Consider the following 10,923-nt stretch of genomic DNA (forward strand, 5'->3'; position numbering starts at 1 on the left):
TTTTTTTCTCAGTAAGAACTAATTCATATTTGTCGAAATGAAGATTTGTGACAAGTCCATATGTATTGGCATTGTGAATTACTATACCATTGTAAATATATTTTTTATTGATACTATATCAATGTAAATTTATTGTTCTTTATGTAGTGGCTGATATAGGCTATTTTTATCTATAATGTTGCATAAATAAATTATTTTTCCCAATAAGAATTAAAATGTTTTTGTCAATAGAAGTATTTTGCATTAATTAACAAATATAACTTCATGAACTACCCTTACATATTATCACTACACATGGTGATTATTTTTCATGTTCAACTGTCAGGTTAATGTTTAATCTTTTACATTTTAAAGTTGAACCATGGCAAGATCTGCAGAAGACCCTGCATGGCAACATGGGGTCAGACTTCATCCCAACAAAAAAGACAAAATTATTTGTAATTACTGCCAAAGAGTGATAAGTAGTAGGGTACATAGGTTCAAGCAACACTTGGCAGAGGTTAAGGGAGATGTTTCTGCGTCCAATAGTGTTCCTAATAATGTAAGAAAGCAGATGACGGCATTTCTCAAGGCTACCAAAGGAAAAAAAAATTGCAAGGCAGATAATTGATGAGGAGATAGCAAGTTTATATACGTCATCAAGTGGGAATGATCTAGAAGAGCAATATAATAATGACTTAGAGATGGCCACAAGAATGAGTTTACATGAAACATATCAGAGGGAACGCGGGTTTAGAATTCCTGGTGGTTCTGACATGGGCATGCATGGTGGGCCTAGCTCAGACATGCATGGCGGGCCCAGCTCAAATATATATGGAATGGTTGGTGGCAATATGTATCAAGAAGAATCAGATGTTGAAGAAATTGATTCTAAGTTACCTAGGAGTGTCAGTATTGCAGATCATGGTCGTATAGACCCATTTCTCTCAAAGCCTAAGTCACAACAGATGACCCTAAAAGGCATGGTTAAAGGTACAAGATACATGTTGGGGAGATATGTTGGTAAATGGTTCTACGATAAAGGGATTCCCTTTGATGCAGCCAATAGCCCATATTTTCCACCTATGGTCAGTGCAATCCAGAGAGCCGGGCTCAAGTTAAAACCCCCGACGGCATATGAGCTCAGTGGGCCAATATTAGATGAAGAGGTGGAGGAAGTTACAAAGTGGATTGAAGAATATAAACAGAGTTGGCCAAGGAGAGGCATTACTCTCATGAGTGAAGGTTGGTTGAATAAAGTTAGTAAAAAAAAGTTTTTAAACTTCTTGGCCTATTCCCCAAAAGGTATAGCTTTTTTGTCTAGCAAAGACGTATCAAAGACGAAAAAGGATGAAAACTTCTACGTACAACTATATGATCAGATAGTGAAGGAGGTGGGAGATAAGCATAAAGCCCTGTTTATTACGGACAATGCACGTGCATGTGTTTCTGCAGGCAGCAAGTTGATGGATAAGAGGAAGCATCTAGTATGGACCCCGTGTGCTGCACACAGCATCGATCTTATGTTAGAGGAGATCGGTGAGATCAAAATTATGAAGGAGACTCTAGAGGAAGCAAGGTTGGTGTCGAGATTTATATACAACCACTCTAAAATTTTATTTCTGTTTAGAGAAAACTCTAAGAAAAAAGAGATAATCAAGCCTGCCATAACCCGCTTTGCAACCGATTACTTAGCTGTGGACTCCATTCGAGAATCTAAAGGTGCATTAAAGATATTGTTTACCTGTGAAGAGTGGTTAAATGACCGCCTCTCGAAGTCCAGTACCGGTAGAAAAGTAGACGGCAAAGTCTCAAATAGGAGGTTCTAGTCTCGATGTTCCAGTGTTGTAGAGGCCACTGCCCCTTTGGTCACGGTGTTAAGAATGGTTGATGCTGACAAGAAAGCTACCATGGGCATCCTTTATGAAGGTATCAAGAGGGCGAAATCAGCTATTGGGGAGAAGTGTAGTTTTGCTAGCAAAGTGATCGAGATTATAGAAAGGAGGTGGAACACTAAATTTGGACGTCCAATTCATTATGCTGGTAAATATATATTTATAACAATAGAATGTTTCATTTTAAATCATTTTTTTATGAAATTGTAAATGACATTTTTCGATCTATATATTTTCTAGGTTACTATTTCAACCCAAAATTTTTCTATTTGACACCTGAACATCCCCACAAGATTATGGAAGGGGTCAGATACATTATTGCAAGGTTGGAGAGAAGCCATCAAAACCCAGTCGCAGCAACACAAGAGGTATTATTTAATGTTTGGGTAAAAACTTCATTGAGTTGTTATATTTGTGAAAAACGAAATATATTTGTTTTAGCTTGCTATGTATAGGGATGCTATAGGATCTTTCGAAACTAGACTTGCCAGGAATTCTCGAACTAAAATGGATCCAGGTTATCCCCTCGCTAATATTTTGTTCATTCATATATTTAATCTTATGAATTGTTCTTGCCCTTACAATGCTTTTTGCATTTTAATCCAGCTGAATGGTGGGAGATATATGGTACTGATGCACCTCACCTAAAGAGGATAGCAATCAAGGTGCTCTCCCATACATGTTCTGCTACTGGCTGTGAGCGCAACTGGAGTACATTTCAATGGTTGAACACTACTAGGAGGAATCGACTCGCTTCGGAGAAGCTTCATAAACTAGTCTACGTTCATTATAACTTAAACTTCCGAGAGCGACAAATAAGAATGAAGCTTGAAGACTATGGGCCGATAGACTTAGATACAATATTTGTCACAGACACAGCAGACCAATGGGTATTAGAAGAGGAGAAGTCAGTATTGCACAAGAGAGCGTTCCTTGAGGCTATTCAATTTTGAGGCGTTATTTTTTTCAAGCCTATAGATATTCCAATTTGGAAATTTTATATTTTTTGTATATAGCATATGGGTTGTAGAGGTTACAACCCCAAAATTTGGGGTCCTAAAAATTCTCCTAGATCGAGTTTTGTCCAAGGGAGTAAATAGATACTATGCTCCCTTGAGATCATGAAATCTTTTGAGTTTGAAAGGAGTTGACATTCTAAGCTGCCGGATAAACCTGTTTGTCATTGACTGCATCCAAAGTTTGAAAAACATTTCTTGGCTTTGTACATACTCAACTTATCAAATTTCACATTTAGAGGCTTAGAATGGCTTTTGAATTGACACTTGTTTGTACCAAAAAGTAACATAGCATGGTAGTCAATCCCCTCTTAAAATTAAGTTAAAAAATGTATACCCCATTTTCAAAATCATTATCAAAAAACACCTTTTAAGTTAAGAAGAAAATGACACTTAATACCCTTTTTTTTTTTTTTGTTTATTGTCCAGATTACAATATTTTATGTTTTTTTTTAAAAAAAAAACTCAAATAATATAAATTGAACTTGAGATGCCTCTCTTAGCCTACTTATGAAGTTCACGAGATGAGCGATATATGAAGATTCATGAGAGGTTGCTAGAAAGAAAGAGAGGAATAGGTTCATAGGTTAGAAAGAGAGAGATGAAAAGGTTATTAAAAAAATAAAAGAGATAAATATATAATTTAGACAAAAATAGTATAAAGAAGGTTAAATGTCTTTTTCTTTTAACTAAAAAGAGGTCCATGAGCTTGCAATGTGCATTAGGGTTATTTGGGATTGTAATTTTAGAGAGAGTTGGGGGGATTTCTCTTTTTCCCTTAAAATTATTAAAATCTTTTAAATGTTACAAGCAAATGATCGATAATTAATAATGATCAACAGTAGATATGTGAGTGATGTTAAATCACACATGATGTACATTAAATCATAGTAAAACAAGCAATTTTCAATTGATTATCCAATATATATGGATCTCGGTGGGGCTTCATTCATTAGTCGTTGACGATTGTAACATTATGTCCCAATGTCACTTCCTACTGTTCAACTCAATGTTTTATTTTTTATTTTTTGTTATTTTTAAGGAATAGGGCTTGGGCTCAATTGACTAGCGGTTGACATAAAAAAAACTTATAGCGTGTTTGGTTGATGTGAAAATATTTTCTAGAAAACATTTTTATATGAAAAAATGCTTTCAAGTGGTCAAATGTGAAAATATTTTTATACCAATTGGGTTTAATGCATCTTTTCACACCAATTGACAACTAATAATATAAAAATATTCTTACACTTGACCACATGAGAGAATTTTTCATGTGAAAATTTTTTTAAAAAAATATTTTCACGTGGACCAAACATTCAGTTAGTGTTTTAGAAAAAGTTTGGTCGAACTAGAGGCCTAGAATCACTCAATTCTCAAACACCCTAGAATCACTCAATTCTCATTTATTTCATTTTTATTATTTTTATCTTTTTAGTCCCTACCAATTCACCAATCCAAATTGACCCATTGAATCACCGATTCTGCCAAGCAATCCATTTTTATGGAGAGTATGTATAAGGTGTCAACTTTACTAGTAAACGTAGTATCAACTTTATACTATACTAGTAAACGAGTAGGTTAAGAACCCATTAAAACAATTTATTCCCCAGCTAGAAAACTTCCAATTGATTATCTCAAGCTCAAGATATATAAACATGAAAAACAAAAATCAAATCCTATAAATAGTACATCTATTAACGCAATACTTGGGCTGTCCATTTTCAAAATTTTCAAGTGTTTCATAACTAGGGGTAAAAATAAATTTCCATGCCATTACAAAGATTTTCGACACCGAAGCTGCATCTTCAGATGGAGTTTGGAAGTCTTCATAGTTTAAGTTGATGCCTTATATAAACTGCACCCCCTCTCTCTCATTACGCATTTCTCTTTGGTTTATCCTCTCTTTATACATGTGTCTTCACTCATTTTAATTAGGAAATTATTTTTCAAAGGAAAAGATTTATATAGCCGCACCTTAAATATCATTGGAAAAAACAATTTTGGAGCTGGAAAATTTTCAAATTATTCATGTCCATCTCATTAACTATAGATTTGGAAAAGTCAAAAAAATGATGCAACATTTTTTTTAGATGGTCTATTTGAAGTGTTCAGATCATAAATCTGTTGGATCTACACCACTTTTAGATTCAAATTTCATAGTCAAGAAAAAATAGATTCATCAATCACAATTTTTTTTTTTTTTTATTGGAAAGTTCAGTGGGGAAGACAGCCCTTACCCGAATTTTCAAATAGTTTAAGAGCTAGGATTTTTAACGTGTTAGTGGGGTGGTGTCAATGGGAATAAAAATCACAACGTGGTGACTAGGGTATGGCGATACTACCACTACGACCCCAGCTCCTTTCCTAGCAATCACAAATTTCCAACAATAGATCTCATTTTCCAAACAAAGCTCCAAGGTGTCAGATATTATCTTATCTCACTTATTTGAGATCGGCTTAGCAAGGGATTTCATGCTTCATAATTAATATGATATATCTTCTTGTGTTTCAAGTAAATAAATAAATAGAGGGGATAAAGATGAAGACATTGATGTAAATAAATTAATTAATTAATTAATTAAAATAATTAGCAGTGCTTCTATAAATAATAGTGATACCAAACTCTAGGCCTGGAAAACGAGTGCTAGAGTTCTATTCTCACCAAGTCCTATTACCAAGTCCCATGTTAATGGCGAAAAAAAGCAAAAAGGCTTTACGATAAACCTTCAAGAAACACTTCGACAATTCGAATGAATTCAAAATGGAATTTGATGAGGATGAGAAGGAGAAGGAAGTACAAAAGAAGGGGCATCAAATGCTTGACTCCTAGGAGTGCCTGGTCTAATTGGGCTCAATGGCCTCCCCACTGTCGAGCCCGGCCCATAACGATTGCGGCTTCTTCTCGGGCCCTTCTCGGCCCATCTCATCTCAGCCAACTTTACGCTACTAGGATACATGATGCAACATCCAGAATTGCCTGCCCTTTGTATGTACCTTCAGAATTAAAAGACAAAAGTACGTAAGATTCAAGTCAGAATGCTCAATGTATACTCAAAGAGTCTACATAACTACAAAGCTTGGAATATCAATTTTGGTAGAAATACTATTTTGGACCTACTTCTTATAGTTTGTGGGAAGAGAGAGAGAGAACCATCAATATTACTGCATGGAGGGAGAGAAAGAGAGAGAATCATATCAATATTAATTACTACATGAAGAAAGAGAGAGAGAGAATCATATCAATATTACTGCATGGAGAGAAAGAGAGAGAGAATCATATCAATATTACTACATGAAGAAAGAGAGAGAGAGAGAGAGAATCATATCAATATTACTACATGGAGAGAGAGAGAGAGAGAGAGAGAGAGAGAGAGAGGACCATTTCAATTAACATTACTCCACTTTGGGGAGATAGAGGACCACACCAATATTAATGTCATATGCTTTTCCAAGATGGAGATAAAAAGAAAGAAAAGGAGGGGAGGGAGAGACAAAAAGAAGAAAAGGAGGGGAGGGAGAGACAAAAAGAATGAAACACATACAAATGAATAAAGACAAGAGAGAGAGTTAATAAGAAATGAGAGCAGTAGTAGTTGATAGGAGGTTATCAGGAGTTTTGGCATTTGGTCCTATCGACCTTTTGTGCTAAGAAAGGGTAGTCTTTAAGGTATCTTGGTGGGGCAAGGGATATTTTAATCAGAATTAACTTTTACAAAATTTCGGGAAATCTTTAAGGTATCTTGGTGGGGCAAGGGATGTTTGAATTAGAATTAAGTTTTGCCTAATTTAAAACACAATGAAAACGGATAAAATCATTGCAAGATTACTACATCATTAGGTCGTAATGAATGTTACAAAGACTCCGTTAGTTAGGGGTGGCAACAGGTCGGGTCAGGTTGGGTCCAAGTCTGGCAGATCTAGACCTTGACCCTGACCCAGACCCAAAAATAATAATTTGGAACCCAGACCCAGACCAGACGCGATCGGACCACACCCAAAAGTTAAAATATCTATATATTTAAATATATTTAATACATATCATAAATTGGGACCCAAAAATATAATACGGGACTTAGACCCAAAACCAGACCCAAATAGTATTCGGGTCCAAAATTTGGATGAACCCGACCCGCCGGGTCCAATTGTTTTACTATACCCGGACCTGCATCGGGTCTCAATAAAATGACTGAAGCGTACCCCAAAGAAATCCCACTTTTCCTATTTTTTTACCGGTGTGTACACTGTGATCCATATGGTCATAATTCATGAAAACAAGAAGGCCATGGGGTTATCACCGTCCATCAATGGTTTGGACAGTCACGGAGATTTGCACCACCAAAAGTGTCATTAACTTGGGGGAAAATTATCAAAGCACCCTTAAAAGTTCAATTATTTAACATTGTCGTAATTGGATAAATTTCAAATCGTATTTTAACGTGTCATTTGATGGGTAATTCAAAATTTGATCAAATGATAGGGTATTTGAAATTCGATAAAAAAAAATATGAACAGTTCAAATTTCATATGTAATTTGATTGAACTTCCCTTAATTTATATGTACATCGCACAGGAGGTCTATCACCATCCAATTATTTGATTGGAGGTGACAAGCTACTTGGGCATATTGTCATCATGACCATATGGATCATATCATATATTAAGGGTTGGCACATGGCTAACAAAATGGAAATTAGTAAAACCATGTCAAATTACAAAAAATAAACCAATTTTACTAAAACAAATTCTATACAAGATAATCATTGGTTGTTCTATAAATAATTTCTAGAAGGAAAAATTTTATATAAGTTTGCAACCTTAAAATGTAGAATCAAGGTGTATCCTAAAAATCCATCATAAAGGTTGTTTTGATGTTGAAAAACCTTCTAATTGAACCATCCCAGTTCACTGTATGGAGTAGGGCAATTTTTTAGTTTCACGAAAGATATTTTTCTTTTGGGATTGTATACAATGAGATTATTTACCTTTGATACAATGAGATCACAATTACTTACAATCATCCGATGTAAAATTTGATAGCTTGGGCGTATCACCGAGTTCAAAAAAATTTGTTTTAAAGTTTGAGCTTTGTCAATGAAATAAATGCAGCTATCTAATTTCACATCAAATGGTCAAGATCAATTGTAACTACCTTGTAACAAAAATAAATGGTCTCATTGTATACTCTCTTTTCGTTTTGTTCATATCTTTCTTTTTATTTTTGGACAATTTATGCTACCTTCCTCGAATCGATGGGCCCACTCGAGAATCAATAAGCCTACTTGCCTCGGCAGGCCCCGGGTATGCACCCGGTTCCTGCTTTATGAACACTAGTCTAAGACGGGAATGAAGATGAAAAAAACAGAGCTAAAGAGAAGTCCAAATTTGAAATAGAGTAAAAGAAAGATCAATTCTCCAAAATATATATTAAAAAAAAAAAAAGGGACATGTTTCAAGCTTGATTTGTTTTTCAATATGCAACAGTGTGTTTTTACCTTTGGCTAAACCTTCTTCCCAAGCAGTCTATGCATTTTCGACCTTCTGTCATTTCTCCCATTCCTATACGAACACAGCTTCCGCAATATACCCTTCCACATACCTATACAAAAGGTTGTATAAAATCATAGACAATTTATAAAAATACATCTCATTTTTCAACAAATTAACATACATACCTATACAAAAGGTTGTATAAAATCATAGGCAATTTATCAAAATATATCTCATTTTTCAACAATTTAACATTTTATATTTTTTCTATTGATCTAACTCAACATCGATATCATTTTGAGGGATATTTTGAAACTAAATCAAATCACATAGGTAAAATGTTAAATAGTTAATACCTTAAGCGTATTTTGACAAATTTTCAAGAAGTTAATGATCTGGTTCAATAAACCAAATTATCAACAAAGGGGCTACTTTTAAAGCTGATTTCACAGAGGTACCTCTTCAGCCATTTTGTTAGAAAATTCTCGGACTGCCCTGATGCCGAGATTGGAACCTGAATAGATTATAGGTATTTGGATAATAGTGGCTTGAGTCAAATAATATAAATACCCTAGAATTTTTTGAATTCTAAACTTGAAATAAATTTTCTTGTTTCAAAATTATGATCCAAGGTTCAAAACCAAAATAACTAGGAGTGTTTACATCTTTTGGCTGAAGTGACTTAATTGGGTCCAAATACCGAATTACCCCCACTTTTCCTAAGTTCCAAGCTCGAAACAAAAAAAGTTTTAAGGGAAAAAAATATATTTAAAAGGATTTTGAACCCAAAAGAAGCACGAGTATTTAGGTTATATAGCTTAAGTGACTTATATGACTTAAATTACCAAAAACCCTCTCCCTTGCATAAGAGATTACAAACCAACAACAACATTTTTAACAAAATTCTAGAAGAGGTAACTAAAATAAAGGATTTTTAAAAAGTTACCATTTGTTAATAAAATTATTTATTTAACCATTTCATTAATTTTCTGAGGTAGTTTGACCAATTTTAATGATATTTTCCCTTCCAAATATTTGTTCACTTGGGGATAAAACGTTTTCAAATCAAGTCAGCTTGTTTCGGTTAAGTTAAGGGCCATGTTTGATTAATAAAGTTTCTAACATTGTCAACCAAAAAATAAAACAGAGTGAGCATGTAAATGTTAATAATAATAAAAAAAAAAAAAAAGAGTGAGATCAAAAGTAGTAATTTGAAAGGATTTTCAACTCTGTTCAGATAATGAATTTGTGTTAAAATAAAAAAAAAATAAAGAATATTTACCAGGCATCGGTGCTTGAACATGTAGATGTAAGCACTACAAAGGGTGCAAATATTAGTGTGAGGGATCCCTGGCCTCTTTCTATAAGGGCTCCTAGAGAAGGAGTCCATGGCACTGGCCTCATCATAAACACTGCTACGCTCTCTCCCATTTTCCAATCCTAACCTTATGGGGCTAGCCAAACTATACGCCAGAGGCGGCTCGAACCCGCCTTGCGATGCTCGTAATCCCTTCATGAAATCAAGGCTCTCCGACTTGCTAAGGCTCGAGCCCTTCAACATGTCCCCTGGGGAATTTTCATAAATTAGTTCCCTCTTGTCATTTTTCCAATGATTCCCGACCATTTCATCAGTTCTTTGGCCAGACTCAGGCGAGCCATCGATTCTCCTGACGGATTCTGGGGACGTACGACTTTTCCTACTATTTTCCGTGGATAACTTCGATTTTATGCCCGCGAGGTCCTTAAAAGTGAGGTTAACAGAATCATCAGGAACTCCTGCATAGAGCTCTTCTAGCTCTAGCCTTGCCTTTGTTAGAGTTGCCTTATCTCCCATTTCCTTTGAGAACTGGAACTTGGAGTAATGAGAATGAGGTTGGTTTTCAACTGGTTTTTGTTGGATGAAGGCTTTCTTGTAGAGGAAATTTCTAGTTATGAATTAAGGTTGGTTTTTGATTGGGTATTCTTGGAAGAAGGTTTTCTAGTAGGAAAAATTTGTAGTTACGAGAATTAAGGTTGGTTTAGAACTGGGTTTTGTTGGAAGAAGGTTTTTCTAGTAGGAAAAATTTGTAGTTATGAGAATCATGGTTGGTTTTGAACTGGATTTTTCTTGAAGAAGGTTTTCTAGTACAACAAGTTGATATAATGACAAGAGAAGAGAGGTTTAGGCCGGTTTAGAGGACTTATAATAAGGTTGATTAAGATATAATCCATGTGTGTTTGTCTCTATGCCTTTGATTTTTGTTGCTTGCCGGTTTTCACGCAACCGAAGTTGTTAAAATGGATATATTAGTGTTAGGCCGGCCAAGTAAATTAAAGTTCAGGTCCTATTATTCCTATGCTGCAGTATGTTTATTGAATTCCTTTTTCTAACGGCTTAAGGACAATAAATTTAGCTAAGATGAACGTTTTGACTGATTTTTTTGTTGTTTACTAAGGTAACTTGTTACTTGGTCTCTCTCTGTCTCACTTGCGTGTGTGAGAGAGTTGTGTATGAGAGAGAGTGTGTGTGGAATTGGACTTAAGTTTGAGTGGTTAGCAGTTGATAT

At 35.0% G+C, this 10,923-nt stretch overlaps 1 protein-coding gene across 1 annotated transcript; it reads right to left on the reverse strand.

Moving 5' to 3' along the window:
* Window positions 1-5,580: 5,580 nt before the first annotated feature.
* Window positions 5,581-10,520, reverse strand: LOC148781119 (uncharacterized). The gene is made up of 3 exons (XM_088873512.1): window positions 9,660-10,520; window positions 8,383-8,486; window positions 5,581-5,884 (listed from the first exon to the last, which is right to left on the reverse strand). The coding sequence occupies exons 1-3, from the start codon at window positions 10,209-10,211 to the stop codon at window positions 5,647-5,649; spliced, it is 894 nt and encodes a 297-aa protein (XP_088729638.1). The 5' UTR covers window positions 10,212-10,520; the 3' UTR covers window positions 5,581-5,646.
* Window positions 10,521-10,923: the final 403 nt, after the last annotated feature.

The sequence above is a fragment of the Amborella trichopoda genome, chromosome 8 (genome assembly GCF_054954075.1).
Source record: "Amborella trichopoda isolate Santa Cruz 75 chromosome 8, AtrichopodaSantaCruz75HAP2 v2.0, whole genome shotgun sequence".
NCBI lineage: Eukaryota > Viridiplantae > Streptophyta > Magnoliopsida > Amborellales > Amborellaceae > Amborella > Amborella trichopoda.